General features: G+C 42.9%; 2 protein-coding genes across 11 annotated transcripts in view; one reads left to right on the top strand and one right to left on the bottom strand.

Annotated features, from left to right (window-relative positions):
- The first annotated feature begins 3,186 nt into the window (after window positions 1-3,186).
- Window positions 3,187-7,762, top strand: napgb (N-ethylmaleimide-sensitive factor attachment protein, gamma b). The gene is made up of 12 exons (XM_058632204.1): window positions 3,187-3,366; window positions 3,545-3,612; window positions 4,493-4,577; window positions 4,662-4,679; window positions 4,770-4,800; window positions 4,884-4,993; window positions 5,097-5,163; window positions 5,286-5,356; window positions 5,793-5,871; window positions 6,183-6,262; window positions 6,415-6,544; window positions 6,890-7,762. The coding sequence occupies exons 1-12, from the start codon at window positions 3,311-3,313 to the stop codon at window positions 7,025-7,027; spliced, it is 933 nt and encodes a 310-aa protein (XP_058488187.1). The 5' UTR covers window positions 3,187-3,310; the 3' UTR covers window positions 7,028-7,762.
- A 3,172-nt stretch (window positions 7,763-10,934) lies between these two features.
- LOC131442837 (piezo-type mechanosensitive ion channel component 2) overlaps window positions 10,935-18,582 on the bottom strand; it is a 105,392-nt gene continuing 97,744 nt past the window's right edge. For 9 of the 10 annotated variants that reach the window (XM_058612467.1, XM_058612799.1, XM_058612477.1 and 6 more), the window contains 4 exons: window positions 14,058-14,177; window positions 13,875-13,954; window positions 13,140-13,350; window positions 10,935-12,628 (listed from right to left, as the gene is read on the bottom strand). In XM_058612467.1, the coding sequence (XP_058468450.1) occupies window positions 12,376-12,628; window positions 13,140-13,350; window positions 13,875-13,954; window positions 14,058-14,177 (664 nt within the window). In that variant the 3' untranslated portion in view covers window positions 10,935-12,375. Of the gene's footprint in view, window positions 12,629-13,139; window positions 13,351-13,874; window positions 13,955-14,057; window positions 14,178-18,582 lie in introns of those variants that run through there. The other variant, XR_009233600.1, reaches the window with a different exon arrangement.

Raw genomic sequence — 18,582 nt, 5'->3', positions numbered from 1 at the left:
GATGAGGTAAAGTGACACCTTTGTTTCATTGTTCTGCAGAGAGCAACTTTAATGTCACTTCAAATCTGCACATTAATATGGATTAGATGTCATTTCGTCAAGTGTCAGGGTCCACTTTTTACTTGATATACTAGAGATTTGTCTTTAGTATTTCGTACATATTTTACAGGAACTCAAATTAAAAACAAATTTGTTCATTGACATTTAATGACCTTTCACAGCCCACCTGCAGCACCGTTGGTATTTATATTTCTAGAAACTTTTACTTTGACTCCATTCACTATCTTTGTTACTACCAAATAAAATCAGAAGAAGAAGAAGAGTTGGTATTATGGTCTGCATTTATATAGAGCTTTTCTGGTCTTGATGAGCTGCTTTACACGGCAGTTTTCACCCATTCACACGCTGCAATATGGGGTTAAATGTTTGCTCAAGGACACATATAGACCAGCAGAGCCAGGAATTGAACCCACAAGACAACTCGCCCTACCACTGGGCCATCATGGCTCCATCCTTGATCACTTTTGATACTTAAGTACAGTAAATGTCATGTACTTGTCATGTAAGTGATATTATTATTATTTTTTTTTTTTTTAAAAGTGACTTCAACGTCTGGTAAGATACTTGTACTTTTATACAAGACTGATGAGCAGTAACATGCATCTCCAGAGGCTGCAGCTCGGCTCGGCTTCAGTTCAAAGCAGAGCTGCTGATTGACAGCTGTCACACGGAGAACACAGTGTATTTCCACTCAATTGTCCACAACTGCTGTAATTACAGCAGTCGCTCTGCTGCAGCTGCCGATGCTCTGCACGGTGTATTCACAGCACACACACACACAGGGGAGGAACAATGTCGTCCATGGCCCGTGTCCTGCCTCGCTGCACGTGAGAGACCATTCTCTATTTGTTCACCTCATGTTCGCTTACACGCTCTTTGTTTGCTGACTAACCAATTTAAAGCCTCTCTTCACGTGTACACAGACACAGTCAGTCAGCTGGAAAGCCTCAATACAATTGTTCAAAAATGAACAATGTGCTGTTTTATTTCAAATGATTTATGTGTTCTCCTTTACAAGCCCATTTCCACACCTTCTTTCTCTCGTTAGGGGTGCAACCAGAGCCGGCCCTGGGCATAGGCAGTATAGGCAAATGCTAGGGGCGCCGTCATCCGGCAGTTAACAGTGCCATTATTACTATTATTTCGAAATATTATATAAGCCCACAGCAACATCAAGTCATAGCCAAGACTATTAAATAATGCAGAAGCCTTTTTTCTGGGTGTACCTGCCCTCTGTGAGGGGGGCGGGGTCAAGAGGCCAGCTGCCTGAATCTGACCGGACAGTGACCCAGAGACAAAGAAAAAGATTAATGACACTGTATCAGAATTATGTCCAAAAAACTAAAGGTACAGTAATGTCAATGTGATGAAGTTCATGAAATTAATAGTTTAATGCATCGTAGTTACCGTTGTTGGAGCAGAGTGTTAGCTTGCTAGCTTACTTCGGACGATAGCAACATTGTTTAATAATCAATAAATAGCTGAGTCGACGTGTTTTAATGTTACTCCACCTTAAATTCATCAGGGACGTTTGGAAACTTAACGTTAGGCCTGTTCAGGTGTTAATTTACAGGTGTCTTTCCTGCTTGTATGTCAGTTAAAATGCTTTTAGTTGTCCATCCCCTTTGTAACAGGGTGGTTGTAAGCCTTTGGTTTTATGTGTCACAGTTTATGTTTGTTAAAATTGCCATGCAAGGGGGCGCCAGCTAAAATCTTGCCTAGGGCACCAAATTACTCAGGGCCGGCACTGGGTGCAACTAACAATTATTTTCACAATTATTTTTTTTGTGAAAGGGTGATGTTATTAAACATTTTGTTTTCTACAAACCAAAATTATTTTAGTGTTAATGTTTTCTTTGTTATATGTAGCAGTGAAACCAGGAAACATTCTCATTTAAGAAGCTGAAAAATCAGAAAACACTCGATCATCAAAAAAGTCGATTATTTTATTAACCCTTAAGAGTTCCTTAAAAAAATTACTAATTTGTTGCCACCTTCCCAAAAACCGATGTAAAAACATTATATTATATTAATATTTTTTCCACTTTAAATTAAATTGTTTTTTTTCCGTTAAAAAGTATAATAATTTCCATAAAATACTTGAAACGTAATTATTATAGGGCCCTGAGATGGATCAATGTTTGGCAGAAACATTGATTTGATGCATTTTTAAACACATTTATGCAGTGTCAGATTTTCTAAAATAAAACGCAGAAAAATGCCATCTTCCCAAGAACGGCTGTAAAACTTTTATATTTGTATAATACTACTTTTTTTCAAAGGTGTGGAAATGGAAATTCATCCTCTCTCCTCACCATAGAGTTGTGATACTTAGAAGTTCATAGTTCGAAGTTAGAAGGCTTGTTGCTGCCATCTGGTGTTGTAGTTAGAAAAAACTAAATGTTACAGGTTTATACGTTGTATAATTAATAAAGTGCCTGTTTGGTCTGCGTCAGTGTTTCCCAAACTTGGAAATAATGACAAACCATAATTAACCTTTTTTAACGATTGTTTTGTTGTATGGAGAAAAAAAAAAAAAACAGAAAATATTCACATCTAAGAAGCTGAAAATTTGTTTTTAACAGTTGAAAACTCCCCACACTCAAATGATCAAAATAGTCGGCGATACAATTTTAGCGTTTATTTATCGATTACTATCGGATAAATTGTTGTAGCAATGCTATCAATCATTCATATTAATTATTTATTATTGATACTTACTTACTATATGACTGAAATAGATGTGACAAATGAAACAAACAATATGCATATTTTACTAAACACATATTCCAATAAAAGACTATTCATTGTTTTCACTGCTTTGTTGTTGTTTGTCTGACTATTGTAAACCGCTGTAAACACAGCGCCGCGACTCCCGCAACTACACGAGAGGGTTGTGGGTAGTGTAGTATTTGAAGGTATCGTGAATAAAAAACTGCGTTTTCTGAGAATTCAGTACGAAGTCATGGCTTCTATGGGGAAAACATAGCATCGTATTACACTATGTAGTTTGTGGTGCGTCTATCATTGATTATTACGATATAATGACTGATATTTAAACGCTCTAAATGACCAAACCCCCCCCCCCCCCGGCTTCCGGGACTCGTCGCCGCTTTGTGACGTAGCTGTCAGGTGACGTTGCAGTTGAGGCGGAGCTCCTAATCCAAACATCGAGCCATCAACTACATCCTCAGCGATATTCTGTCTACGGATTTGTTCTGACTGGCACATTTTTGACTCAGTTTACGCCATGGCTGCGCAGAAGATAAACGAAGCTCACGAGCACATGGCTAAAGCGGAGAAATGGTGAGTCAGTCTCTGACTAAAAACGGTTTGTTTTCACGACTCACGTTAGCTAGCTGTCAGGCCACTGTAGCATGTTATACGACATATACACAGAGCACTAGCTCCAGATAATCATGTGTAATAAACGTGTCATGTCTCCTGCTTCTGTGTTTTATTTGTAATTTCTATGTGTTTGCAGCTTAAAGACAAGCTTCACTAAGTGGAAGCCCGATTTCGACAGTGCAGCATCAGAATACGCCAAAGCAGGTAAATCCCCTCAAATCCAGTGCTGTAATCAAGATTACAATAAAACAAAAAAAAAATAAAAAATAAGATTAAGACAAGACTGGGGCCACACAGTGTACCAGAACAAGACCTGATCAGAAAGTCGGGACCATGATTTCTGGGACCAAGATGAGCAAGAAGAGAGTGATTTAAGAGCAGAACAAGACCAAAACTGAGTCATCCCCATGTACACATACACAGGCATCTTAACACCTTGTTCGCACCAGGTTGGACCCCTTTACCTTAAGAACTGCCTTCATTTTTCAGATATAGATTCATCAATGTGCCGGAAACATTCCTTGGGGATTTTGTCGTTGCTCTAATGAACTGTGGAAGCCATTTAATAAGTATTATGACAAGCTTCTTAAATTCTTAAATGTGAATGTTTCTGCTCCTTATAACAAAGAAATCATGAAAACTGAATAATTCTGTTTTGGCAACCAAACAAGACATTTGAGAACGTGATCATTTTGAGGTTTTCAGAACACAGATCAGCACTTTTCAACAGTCATTCAGTTTTCAATGACTGAGACAAGACCAGGTAAAAATGTGGTCTTGAGAGCAAGATTGGTCGATTACTACAGCACACCTTCATCCAAAGTATTAATATCTAGGGCTGCAACTAACGATTATTTTCATCATCGATTAATCTGTCCTTTATATAATATAAGAAAATATTGAAAAACGTTGATCTGTGTTTCCAACATGTTCTCAAATGTCTTGTTTTGTCCACAAACCAAAAATTATTCAGTTTTAATGATTTCTTTTTCTTTGGTGCCAAGAAACCAGAAAATATTCACACTTAAGAAGCTGTAAAAACCAGAGAAACATGTTCTAATTCTTTAATTCTCCTTGTTTGTAGCCGTGTGCTTCAAGAATGCCAAGCAGTATGAGCAGGCGAAGGATGCCTACCTGAAAGAAGCGGAATATCACACAGAGAACAAGACGTATCCTCTCAAATTCACTGTCCTAAGACAAGAAATTACTGTTGTTTAAGTCTGTTTTCATTTCCTTAACTTTCCCCCCATCAGGCTTTTTCATGCTGCGAAGTAAGTGTCATGTTTTATAACCTTAACATAAAGACAGCAGCAAACATATAAAAATAACATCCTGTAACCCCTCCTCTCCTTCCTCTTCAGGGCCCTGGAACAGGCAGGTATGATGATGAAGGTGAGTACGGGAACACTTTGAGTTTACAATAGGTGGAAAAATGATAAGGTGTCTACAGCGGTGTTGTGTTTGCGCTGCAACAGGAACAAAAGAAGATGCCCGAGGCCATTCAGTACATTGAAAAAGCCTGTATGATGTACATGGAGAACGGGACTCCAGACACTGCTGCCATGGCTTTGGACAGAGCTGGAAAGTAAAAACAACCTCATATTTCACACTTAAAGCACCAGTTCACCTTTTATTACATCATTAATTTAATCTGAATTAAAACACTCTCTTGTTTTTTCTCGTGTCAGACTGATTGAGCCAATAAACCTGGAGAAAGCTGTGGACCTGTATCAGAAGGCTGCTGGTGTGTTTGAGGTAATGATAAATGTGCTGACAATAACAGAATCCTTTCACAGTCACTGATTTAATTTTATTTAATTTTATTTTATTAATAGCCTTGTTGTTGCTGCTGTTTTTGTTTGTGTGTGTGTCTTTAGAATGAAGACCGGCTGCGTCAGGCTGTTGAACTTCTGGGCAAAGCCTCCAGACTTCTGGTCAGGTTAAGAAGGTAAAGCTGTCGTTTGTGCTGATGTAGTTCAGAAATCGTATCAAATTCCATCTCATTACAAAATATCTTTGAGATGATGAGCTTACCTTGAGTTCTATTGACAATTTTAGATATTTTATTATGTATTTTTATGACACCATCTATCCATCCTGGCCTTGTGTGTTTGTTTTCATCCGGGCCGGCGAACACAGGCTGTGGAGCCATGTCCATGATTCTCTGTTTATCCCTGAACTTGCGAGGCTGGTTTTCCGCTAACAGACAGTAGGGGGCAGTGGAGACAGCACCCCACTCTCCAGCCACAACAACACATTTTAACCATCAGTGATCACGCTGACTCTAAAGCTGTTCATTTAGGTTAAAAATCCTTCATAGTTCTGCTTTAAATGTCCCTAGAAACTGTTCTGTCCTCACTCACTGCTGTGATCTGTCTCACCAGGTTGGATGAAGCAACGGTTGCTCTGCAGAAAGAGAAGAACATGTACAAGGAGATCGAGAACTTCCCCATGTGCTTTAAGGTCAGTTACGTAGTTAGTTTCCATAGTGGGTAATGTTGTGCATATATACATATAGATATACATATATGTATATATATATATATATATATATATATATATATATATACATGTATATGTATATATATATATATATATATATATATATATATATATATATACACATATATGTATATCTATATGTATATATACATATATATGTATGGAGAGAGAGAGAATAACTGATAAATTACGTTGCCCTCGACAGACGAAAGTCGGAAGAGAAGAACTTTTTCAAATTCCTAAGTCATTGTGTTATTTCCCCATTCTCTCAGAAAACCACTGCCCAAGTGTTGGTTCACCTTCACAGAGGCGACTATGTCGCAGCTGACAAATGTGTGAGAGAAAGTTACAGGTATGAGAATCGTCTTAAACCTACTTTTACATTTTTAAGCTATAACAAGCCATAAGCCATAACAAGAAATTGGTGTCATGCCGCATCACATTCTCAGTGTCCTGTAGTTTGCTGCAGTGTTATTTCATGAAGTGCTACTTGATTTGCCCCAGTCTGCCTGGCTACAGTGGAAGCGAAGACTGCGTTGCCATGGAGACGCTACTGCAGGGCTACGACGAGCAGGACGAGGACCAGGTCTACCGCGTGTGCAACTCGCCTCTGCTGAAATACATGGACAACGATGTGAGCGCTGACTTTTAACAAAATAAGTGTTGTTTATGTTTGTTGTTATGTCCAGAGAACAGTTTGCTAACATGTCGGAGTTCATCACTGAATACATTCAATCGTTCAAATTCAAAAGATTTTTTTCGAGATTTTTTTCCAGGGTATGTTTTTCAAAAAAAACATTTGTTTGAGTATGTTTTCTCACAAATTTTTTTTGGGGTCTGTTTTCCAAAAAAAAAACAAACGGACAATCTGCCGATAGTTAATATGTCACACTTGGATTGTAATTTGTGACTGGGCCACTTCTTGTCAGGCAAATCTGAATTGGAACACTGCATATTTATACTCTCCTCTGTTCTCCAGTACGCCAAGCTGGCCATTTCCCTGCGAGTACCTGGAGGAGGAGGGAAGAAGAAGGCTGCAGCCGCTCCACAGGGGGGCGGTAGTGGGGCACCGGCTGCCGCTGACGAGGAGGACGATTATGAAGGTGGCTTGTGTTAACCTCCAGCCTCCACAACGGAACGGTCGACTCTACCCCACGTGTTGCTTCCCACCGCTGCACCCTCTGTGTAAGTGTTCAAACAAAAACAAACAACTGTTGTGATCTTAATTGTGCAAATTTAGAAACACCGAGCGTCAGAGGTGTCACACAAAGAGTCGATGATAAAAATCTCTGTTTTGTTTATTTCAGCTGGAAAAAAAAAAATCATTCTTCACTGTTTAATAATGTATGAAAGGCTGTTGTTTGTAAATGCTCTATTGTTTCTTTGTCTCTGTGACGCTGTAAATGTCGCTGTCATAGTCCGTGTGTAGGTTCACAGAGGTGTATTCAAATCGGAAATAATTATGATAATGATAATAAATATGCCCATGTCTATGTATAGGTGTTGTTTTTTTTTTTGTATTAAGTTATTCTCAGTATTGATGGCTGATGAAGATTTGCTGGGACAATATGCAATATATCACACAGTCCATGCATGTTTTGGAACAAGTGAAATTTACGCTTACAATGATCGATTCGCACGATTTTTCTCGAACACAAGCTTAACTCAAGAAGATTAAAACAACACAGTTCGTAGCCAAGCGTAGACCGGCTGTTTTGTTCGTCTACCTCGAAAGGTCTGTGTCGTGTCCATCCAAGAATAAACAACAATGTCATGGCTGTTGTATCTTCATCATCTCCATCGTACAATCCTGAAAATTGAAACTCTAAATAAAGATTAAGGGGACCATGCACTGATGTTTTTGGCCTTCCTTATTATATGAATGTTGTATTTGTCACCACACTGTTCACATTATAAAGGATAATTGATGATCAAATGGCAACTTAAAATAGATCTTTGGCTTTAATGTTGGAGCTCAAATTGCAAAGATTTTTTTTTCGAGTTTGTACGCGATTTCTTTTGGTTCTGTCTTTTTTTTTCAAGATTTTTTTTGGGTCTGTTTTTACACATTTTTTTCTCATCTGTTTTTATGAGATTTTTTGTCGGGTCTTTTTTACTCGATTTTTTTGCAGCTTCTTAAATGTGGATATTTTCTGGTTTCTTTGCTCCATATAAGAAATAAATCATTAAAACTAATTCATTTTGGTTTGTGGACAAAACAAGACATTTGAGAAACACATCATTTTCGGGTTTGGTAAACATTGATCTACATTTTACAAACTAAATAAGTAATTGATTAATGGAGAAAATAACCGTTAGTTGCAGCCGAGTTCAGTTACTACTCAGGTCGAAATGAATCAAGTCTTTTAAGTTGTGGCTGACAGATGTTCCTTGAATTTCTCAAAAGCAGATCTCCAAACTTTGCACACACGTCAATAAACATTTCCGCTTCGTGGCATATTTTATGGTCTGTGTACATTTTCTTAAACGAGTTAGCAGACAGAATTTTCCACATCAGTGAGGCTTACACTGTAAGAGCGGCTGCAGGTCTGCGCCAAACTCCACGGACAGACATGTAATGACAGTGTCGCTTCCTCAGAACCTATTTATCTTTGATGAGCCTAATGCTCTCACTCTCTCACTGTTAAGGGAAATTTTATGTGCAAACATTCATGCTATTGTTGTGATTCTGGATGAGTGGATCTGTGCATTAGCTGGAGTAGAGTGGGTGTAAGTGTCAGAGCCGTATAGAAATAGAAATATAATTATCATTATAGGTAGCCCATTTGAATAATTTAGTCATATATAATTCACTTTCTATTTTTGTGCCATTTAACAATTTCAATTTGTATTTATTTGTTTGTGTTTTTATCCTTAAAATGGTCTAAGGCTCCTTCAATTGTTCTGTTGTACAATTAATTGAGGTAAATTGCGTTTTCTCTCATTGAGCCTCACAGGCTCTCGGTCTAGATTTTTTATCGGGTCTGTTTTTACAAGAGACGACATGTTAAACTATGACTTTTTTGTAACATGTTGGACGACATAATATACTATGACTTTTTTGAGTGATTTTGGACGACATACTATACTATGACTTTTTTGTCACATGTTGGACGACATACTATACTATGACTTTTTTGTCACATTTTGGACGACATACTATACTATGACTTTTTTGTCACATTTTGGACGACATACTATACTATGACTATTTTGAGTGATTTTGGACGACATACTATACTATGACTTTTTTGTCACATTTTGGACGACATACTATACTATGACTTTTTTGAGTGATTTTGGACGACATACTATACTATGACTTTTTTGTCACATGTTGGACGACATACTATACTATGACTTTTTTGACTGATTTTGGACGACATACTATCCTATGATTTTTTTGAGTGATTTTGGACGACATACTATACTATGACTTTTTTGTCACATTTTGGACGACATACTATACTGTGACTTTTTGTCACATTTTGGACGACATACTATACTATGACTTTTTTGTCATATTTTGGACGACATACTATACTGTGACTTTTTGTCACATTTTGGACGACATACTATACTATGACTTTTTTGTCATATTTTGGACGACATACTATACTGTGACTTTTTGTCACATTTTGGACGACATACTATACTATGACTTTTTTGTCATTTTGGACGACATACTATACTATGACTTTTTTGAGTGATTTTGGACGACATACTATACTATGACTTTTTTGTCACATTTTGGACGACATACTATACTATGACTTTTTTGTCAAATTTTGGACAACATACTATACTATGACTTTTTTGTCACATTTTGGACGACATACTATACTATGACTTTTTTGTCACATTTTGGACGACATACTATACTACGACTTTTTTGTCACATTTTGGACGACATACTATACTACGACTTTTTTGTCACATGTTGGACGACACACTATACTATGACTTTTTTGAGTGATTTTGGACGACATACTATATTATGACTTTTTTTGTCACATTTTGGACGACATACTATACTATGACTTTTTTGTCACATTTTGGACGACATACTATACTACGACTTTTTTGTCACATTTTGGACGACATACTATACTACGACTTTTTTGTCACATGTTGGACGACACACTATACTATGACTTTTTTGAGTGATTTTGGACGACATACTATATTATGACTTTTTTTGTCACATTTTGGATGACATACTATACTGTGACTTTTTTGTCATATTTTGGACGACATACTGTATTGACTTTTTTGAGTGATTTTGGACGACATTCTATTCTATGACTTCTTTGAGAGTGAATGGTTTGTCTCTATGTGTGTGGCCCTGCGATGGACTGGCGAAATGTCCAGGGTGTACCCCGTCTATCGCCCTATGTCACCTGATATTGGCACAGCACCCCCTGCGACCCTCTGGCAGAGGATAAAGCGGTAGATGATGACTGACTGACTAAACATCTAACGGGAGAGCATTCTACCGTGCTCAAAGTGAGAGGAAGAAGACAGAGTGATGGGAACAAACACAAGCAAAGGATTTCATGGTTAACTCTCAGTAAATAAGTTGAACAGCCGTACAATGTGGCAACTGTTTACATAGTTGACAACAGTGCTTTCTTTAGCCGGTAGACTCTGGAGTTGAATGTTTGTCTCAAAGCCGGATTGGGTCCATCTGTTTCCCTCCAGGCTCTTGTAAACTCTCAGTGACTCTCTTCTGGAGTAAAGATGAAGGGAAATTGAAGATATTGGAATAATGAAGGAAATTGGAATAATGTCATCTCAAGTTTTTTTGCAACACATCGGTAGATCTCCGTGGATTTACAGCGCACAGTGAACTCTGACAGGCTGTATCCAGAGATGCAGATTTTTCCACAGGCAAAGAGCGGCGGCTGAATACAAAAAAAAAACTCCACACCTTTCCAGATGCTTTATTTGCACAACTCTGCACCTCTATAATACCACATTTCCTTAACATACAGGTACATTTTTCACATTTCATTCCTCCGCTTCCAGCCCCCCCCCCCGCCCCCCCAAAAAACTTGAATGTACATGTCATGAAAATTAATAAATGTAGTTTCTCTTTCATGCTAACAGTGTTCCTCTAATGCATAGTTTGGACCAAAGAGCATCCTGTTTCAGCCCTTCATCTTTTTTTTTTCTTTTTTTTCTCGTCGTCTCCTTGATGAATGCACAGCTGTGGGCGCCCGCAGTGTCCGTGAGTGTCGGAGGTTTTAAAAAAACAGCGAGTGTGCGCGACCCTGATTCAGAGATACCGGCCCCTCTGCTGGTTTTTTCGACTCTCGCCAACCTGCGGACGATGCAGACGCGGGGGTGATTGGCAATTGATCTCATTCTCTGTGAGGAAATTTAAAAATGTCCACGGCGATTAAAAACGTTCTCTCCTCACGCGGCCTGCGCCGTAAACATACTCATAAGTATCATCAGTCCGTATCCAAACGATATCCATGTTAGTTTTCATGCCATTTAAATAGTTCTCGACGTTCCTTTTCTGACCTCATATGTAAAATCCCATCAAAGCCGACGCATAGAAGTGGAACATAGAAGACATACAATAATATCTGTGAAAACAGCTCTTCCTGAGAAAGATATGTAGTTAATAAAGAGTTTCAGTTCTTCTCATACAAACAAAATAAGGCAAGTGAGGATTGTTTTTTTTTTATATACTGTATCTATAGACCGTGTCTCTGGAGAGGCTCCTGCGACGCCTCTGACGTTTAAAAAACCCCCAAAAAGAACGTGGGACTATGTTCATGTTGTGTCTTGTTCAGAACTTTTGGGTCCACATCCCTTTGAGAACCCGGAGTAAGGAGAGCTCAGTATTGCACAGTCCCACAAACGAAAAGTTTTTCCAGTTGGAGAAGAATAATAATGCGATTGTGCTCATGGTGGTCGTTATTGTGTTGTGTACTTTTTGGTGGGAAGCCCTTTAAAGTGTAACGTTGCAGCAGCCAGTCTGAGCTTCTCACCGCCTGCTCGGCCATCGTGGAAAAATGCAAAGACGACAGTTGTGGAGAGCAGTGTGGGATTTAAAAAAAATCGACCTTCTTATTTTACAGTTAACTTAAGAAAACTGTCCTAGAAGATTCGTCGCATCTCCAACTGACAACCAGACGCTCCTTTTATCCAACGGGTGCTAAACAGAGCCAGGTTCTCTTGTGAGAGAATGAATTCAGCACCAGCAAAATTTGTGCTCGCTTGTTATAGTTACTATGCCTCTGTGTGTTCTCACCAGATAAGAGTAGAAAAAAACACCAGTTTATAACTCAAAAAAAGAGCTACCGCCGCGTCACTGCCGTCAGAGCTCGGGTGAGGAGGACGGACTTGGTTGTGCTCCCCCTGCTGGCCGCTGCACTGAAATTTGCACGCTCAACGCCAACAGAGCGAACACCCAGCGTGTCTCTCTCGTGATTTCATCCGCTCACTGGAGTTTCACTGGGTTTTCTCGCGCGTCCACTTGATCATGGTCTCCGGCGAGCGGTAGAGGAAGATGAGTTTGGCGTACATGTCCTCCTCCAGGTCCAGCTCCCCCGTCTCTCGGACCAGGAAGATGTCCGTGCACAGCTTGAGGATGCGGTCCACATTGGGCAGCTCCTCGAACATGATGGTGTGGGAAATGCCGCTGAAGAACTCTCGCACAAACTTGCCAATGACGAGCACCACAGAGGCGTACAGGCCCATGATCCTGGGCGGGGAAAGAAAATAATAAAAAAATAAACACATTTATTAAGTAGACAAGCTAAAAAGCAGGTCAAGTGTTTTCCACTTAAGTTTCAGATATTGATCACCATTAGGGCAAAGATTTAGCGAATATTACTCAAATGACTTAATCAATTGTCAGTTTCTTCTTAAATGGGAACATTTGGTTTTGTTTGCTCCAGGTAACAAAGGAATAATTGAAGACAAGACATTTGAGAACATGATCAGGTTTCCAGGTTTGGTGAAACAATGAAAGTCATTTTCTGACCAAACAAGTCCTCAATTAATCGAGGAAGAGATCAACAAATGGATCGATGACGAAAACAATCAGTAGTCGCCGCTGTTTAAAAAGCAAACAGCAGCAGGAATAAAGGACAGTTTGAATCTTTTAGTAAATCCTGAGGTCTCATCCTGTAAAAAAGACACAAAACAACCACAACCACAAAGATGGAGAGCAAGAGTTCCCAAAGTTCCATATTCTATCGGTGTTCACTCACCCGTATCCAGCCAGGAAACCCAGACTGGGCGGACTGACTTGGTCGCTGAACACGTAAAGCTCCAGACCCGCTTCATACTTGTACTTGGGACTCCTCTTCTCTATCGGGCCGAGCTCCGTCTGGTTGACGATCCACCATTCCTGGATCTGGTCCCCAGTGTTCTGAGCCCGCTTCAGAGTCAAATTTATGTTCATCATCTGATTGTCAGAAACTATGGAGGCGATGGAAATGAAAAACAAGCACACGGAGAAACTTAAAAGCATGACGCAGCCTTATTCGTGAGCCTCTTTTTTCCACTTAAATTAGATTTTTAGCCTAATTTAACAGCTTCAGAGTCGTTGCGATGGTTAAATGTCTCGTTGCGGAGGGAAACCACTGCCCCCTACTGTCTGTTCGTGAGATAACCATCAGGACCACCAACCCGGAGTCTTCAGAGTCAGGAGGTCTCGCCAAAGTCACAGCAAGGCAGCGATAGTGTTAACTTAGACGTTCATTGAGGCAGAAGAAGCAGTTTATGGTGGAGATGAAGTAGAAAATTTGTATTTTCTGCCGGGGTCTCAGGTTTTGATCAGTGGGAAAGTTGCAGAGTAGAAACGAAAGTAAAGATTTTCCTCCTAAATATGTTAAAAGGTGTATTTATTGCCTTATACAATGAAAATCCTACAGACAGCACATGATTAACTAACTAAATAAGTCCAAAGACAGGTGTTGATTTAATAAAAAGTTAAAGTTTACCTATATAAAGCGGCTCAACAGGCTTGGCATCCGAGTCACTGGGGGCTCGAATAAAACGGGGGAAGATGTTTGTCAGGGTCCTGCAGAGGAGAGGAGTTTACACGTGTTATAATAATAACTAATTAACCATCATCATCATTATTATTATTATTATTACAATATTTTATTCCCACTGACACTCACACTTGTGAGATGCTTCCTGTCCGGTTCAGGAGCGATACAAGGTCCAGTTTTGTCCTCTGGTCCAGAGACGTCACTCGTTTCCCAGACGCTATCTCAGCCTTGGCGCCGCGGCTCAGGTTTCTGACGTCACAAGAGGTAAAAGTTGGTAAAAGAAGAAGCCACTTTTTTATAATACAAGTAAAAGTAAAGTTCTTCTGGTTTATGACATTTACTGTTTCTTTTTCTAACTTCGTTCGGTGTTTCACTATGGGATATCGCCTTGGCATGACCAACCAGGGAAGCTCCAATGGCACCACGTCTGTCAGTGACAGACAGGTCGAGCTGTGCTGGGGCACCGCCCCCTTCATACTATCACAGCCGACCCGCCCCTCAAAATCATTCTCGCTTTCTTCCCGTGAAGAAACTGTTGTGGAAGCTCCCTCAGCTATTCGGGCTAGCTTGGTTTTGCTAAACTGTTCGCAGACGCGCCGTTAAGGTCCTCGTCGCCGAACGCAGTCCCTGGCTTACGTCTGGATTTGCTGAGTAAGTTCTTCGCAAGAAGTTTTCCACTTGATCTTGGTGTAGTGTCCGCGTCAAGGCGAGCTGCTCCACCGGCCACCCTGTATTATCTACCGGGGGTCGGCTAACTGTAGATCAGTTACCCACAGACTAACGCGTTGCGGCGAGTCAGCGTGGATACGGTTGACATTTGTTTGTTAACTGTGTGTTTACCGGGAGCGGAGCTAACGTGTCGCGGCGAGCTAACTCTTCGGTGTTTCGTTAGCTAGGACCTTAAACTCCGGGTGCTAACGCTAATTACCGAGCAGGGCTTAGCATCACAGCTAATCTGCCGGGTGCACGGTGTCTTAGCCGACAAGCTACATCAGTCACCGAGAGTAGAGCTAACGCATTACGGCGAGCTGACTTTACGGTGCTTGGTGAGCGATCTCCGTGCGCGACGAAATGTCTCTCTCTTCGCCCGCTGCCATGTCCTCGACCGCAACCCCCGCCAAAGGGCCGGTTCCGAAGGTCAAAGAGGCTGCATCCCGCCTGTGTCCCGCGTCATGCGGCTCATCCATCTCAGGCAGGGACCCTCATCCCATGTGTATTACGTGCATGGGTGCTAAACACGCACAGGCGTCTCTGGCTGACCCGCAGTCATGTCCACACTGCGCGGATATGCCAGAGAAAATTTTGGAGAGGAGACTGAGAGTGGCGGTGGCTAATTCTCAGGACCCATGTCTGTCAGGAGAAACCGCTGTGGCTAAAACTCCCCATGTACCGCGAGCTACCAAGAGCTGGGCGGATATGATGGAGGAGGAATATACAGACATGCCGCCACTCTTTGAGGAGCTCCCTGGCGTAGAGCCAGAGGAGGATGCTGAGGGCTATGCCAACTCAGACATTCTCAACTTGGATGATATGGAGGAGGACGAGGACGATGCCACTTTTCCAGTGCCTTCTCGCCCCTCCAGTGCATCTGATGTCGCTCCTCCAGCTGACAGCAGCCTTTACGAGGTCTGTAAACGAGCTGCTTCTAAGCTGGGCATACAGTGGCCTGCAGTTCAGGACGCAGGTGGCACTGAGAGGGACCTTTATGATGGTAAGAGACTTCCACCAGCTCAACCACCAGCCAAACAGCTCCTTCCAGCCGTGCCTGCGTGCATGAGGGAAATGAGCCGTTTTTGGTCCTGTCCCTTTAAGAACAAGCTCCCCGCCAAAGGATGTTCTAAACTGGAGATCCATGGGATGAAGGAACTGGGGCTGTCCGAACCCCCAGTGGTGGAGTCTTCAGTGGCTCATCACCTTCACCCTGATCGCCGCTCTGTCTCGGCCTCCTCTAACATCCCTCTGCCTAGTAAGATGGAACGCGTCACATCTTCCATCTTCCAGAGGATGTATAAATATGCAGCTCAGTCAGTCTGTTCTCTGAATGCAGTTACACTGCTGTCTGCGTACCTGGCTGAGATTTTGGAGGAGATGGGCCGCCAATTGGACTCTGGAGCACCAAACCCAGCTCTTTGGGACGAGATCTGTGTGGTGAATGACCTCATCCTGCGCTCCTCACGGGGAGCAGTGCAGGGCAGTGGCCGAGTTATGGGCCTCGCTGTCTCAGGAGAGAGGGCCCTGTGGCTGAACCACTCGAGCCTGAGTGATGCACAGAAGTCGGATGTGATGGATGCCGCGTACGACCCCACCAAAGGTCTGTTTGGCCCAGCTCTGGAGAGGATGAGGGAAACCAGCACCCTCAGAAAGCAGGAGGGAGAAGCCTTTGATCTCTGTCTGCCCAGGAGACAAGCCCCTCGCCCCCCTCAGGCCGCCAAGCCCACCTTTGCAGCCTCAGCTGCTGCAGTGAGGAGACGTCAGAGCAGTGCCCGCCCTCAGAGGCAGACTGGTCAGCAGGGCAACCAGCAGCCCAGGTCTGACGCCCAGAGACCGTGGGGCAAACACTCCTTTGCAGCGGTCGCAGCAAAGAACCGCCCGTCTCACCCCACTGACGGAAAGAAGAAGCGGGCGTCCTAACAACCCCAGCTTCTCCATCTCCCCCTCCGGTCAAGTTAAGAGTCATGGAGGGGGACCACCAGGACCCCGTCATGTGTGGTTCAGGAACCCTGGCTGTTGTTTGTTCTCCAGGGCTCCTTGTTCAGTCTCCCATGTGGCAGGCCCACGGGGAGAAGACACAGGGGTTCTCCAAGTTAATGTGTCACCAAACACTTCCACCCTGTCCAAACCTGTTGCAAATAAAAACAGCATTTTCGCAGCCAGGCACAAAGCCAAGGGCGAGATGCAAAATAAAAAACACAAAAATAAATCAATGTCATGCACCCCCCTCGCCACCAGAGGGAGCTCACGCTCCACTGGCGAGATACGATTCTCACCGAGTCGTGTGGGTGACGTCACTACAGCTCGACACAGGACCTCTCTGTCAGAGCGGACAGGTGGCGCGCATGCGCAGTTCACCCATGGATTCTATCCACTGTATCTCACGGATACAGACTTCAATTTGCCATGAAACCACCCAGGTTCAACGGTGTGTTAGTTTCAGTGGCCAAGGGGGACGCTGCACGGGTTTTGGAAGACGAAATAACGTCTTTACTGAGCAAACGAGCTATCAGAGCTGTCACGGCCGAGGAGTCACAACAGGGTTTCTACTCCCGGTACTTCCTCATTCCCAAGAAGGCAAGCACAGCCCTTCGCCCCATCCTAGATCTCCGTGTGCTAAACAAACACCTACGGAAATACACATTCAGGATGTTGACACATAAAGTGCTCTGTCGCTCTATCCGTCAGAGAGATTGGTTTGTAACGATCGATCTCTCGGACGCGTATTTTCACATCGCCATTCACCCTGCACACAGAAAATATCTCAGGTTCGCTTTCCAAGGCAAAACCTACGAGTATCAAACTGTCCCGTTCGGGCTGTCGTTAGCTCCGAGGGTATTCAGCAAGTGTGTGGAGGGGGCTCTGTCTCCATTACGGAGCAAAGGCATCAGAATTTTTTCGTACATAGACGATTATCTGATATGCGCTGGCTCGCACGAGCAGGCGGTCATGGATTCTGCTGTGGTGATAAATCATCTCAGGGATCTTGGGTTCAGTATAAACTGGACGAAAAGTCAGATAGAGCCCGTACAGTGTGCGGAGTATCTGGGTCTGAAAATAAACTCCCTGTCATATCGCGTCACGCTATCAGACGGGAGAATAAAATCTCTCACACAGTGTCTCTCCCTCTTTCAGATGGGGAGAGTCGTGTCGTTTCGACTATGCCTACGTCTGCTCGGCCTGATGGCATCAGTGATAGCTGTGGTGCATTTAGGTCTGTTGATGATGAGAGATTTTCAGCGGTGGGTTGCAGCTTTGCGCCTGTGCCCGCGCCGTCACCTCAACCGCAGAGTGAAAGTGACTCAGACCTGTGTGAAGTCTCTCCGTCAGTGGAGGAACGCAGGGGCGTTCACCACGGGGGTCCCGCTGGGGACGGTGACGTCCAGGGTTACCATGACGACGGACGCTTCCCTGTCAGGGTGGAGAGCAACGATGTCAGGCAGAGCAGTGAATGGCTCCTGGGGTCCAGAAATGGCCCAGATTCACATAAATGTTTTGGAGCTCTGGGCAGTGTTTCTAGCGCTGAAACATTTTCTGCAATTTCTCCGAGGCCGTCATGTTCTGGTGAAAACAGACAACTCCACTGTGGTAGCCTATGTCAACCGTCAGGGAGGCACTCGCTCACTACGGTTACACAAGTTGGCTCGGGAGATGATACTGTGGAGCAGCACCAGGCTCCTATCACTCAGGGCAACACATGTGCCGGGAGTTCTGAACAGAGGGGCGGACTTGATGTCTCGTGGGAATCCTCTGTACGGAGAATGGTCTCTGCACCCGCAGGTTGTGGACCAGATTTGGAAGAGATACGGCCGAGCCGCCGTAGATCTCTTCGCCTCGCAGGAAAACGCCCGCTGTCCGCTGTTTTTCTCCCTGTCGGACATCACTGCACCTCTCGGTGTGGATGCTCTGGCTCACCCGTGGCCAAACGTGCTGCTCTACGCAT

This window comes from Solea solea, chromosome 1 (genome assembly GCF_958295425.1).
Source record: "Solea solea chromosome 1, fSolSol10.1, whole genome shotgun sequence".
Lineage (NCBI taxonomy): Eukaryota > Metazoa > Chordata > Actinopteri > Pleuronectiformes > Soleidae > Solea > Solea solea.
The sequence above is the reverse complement of the archived record's forward strand: the minus strand, read 5'-3'. Positions and strand labels throughout refer to the sequence as shown.

Coding starts and splice junctions, on each gene's coding strand:
- napgb (XM_058632204.1), top strand. CDS start 3,311: ATGGCTGCGCAGAAGATAAACGAAGCTCACGAGCACATGGCTAAAGCG. Junction 5,164..5,285: donor AGGCTGCTGGTGTGTTTGAG/GTAATGATAAAT, acceptor GTGTGTCTTTAG/AATGAAGACCGGCTGCGTCA. Junction 5,872..6,182: donor ACTTCCCCATGTGCTTTAAG/GTCAGTTACGTA, acceptor CCATTCTCTCAG/AAAACCACTGCCCAAGTGTT.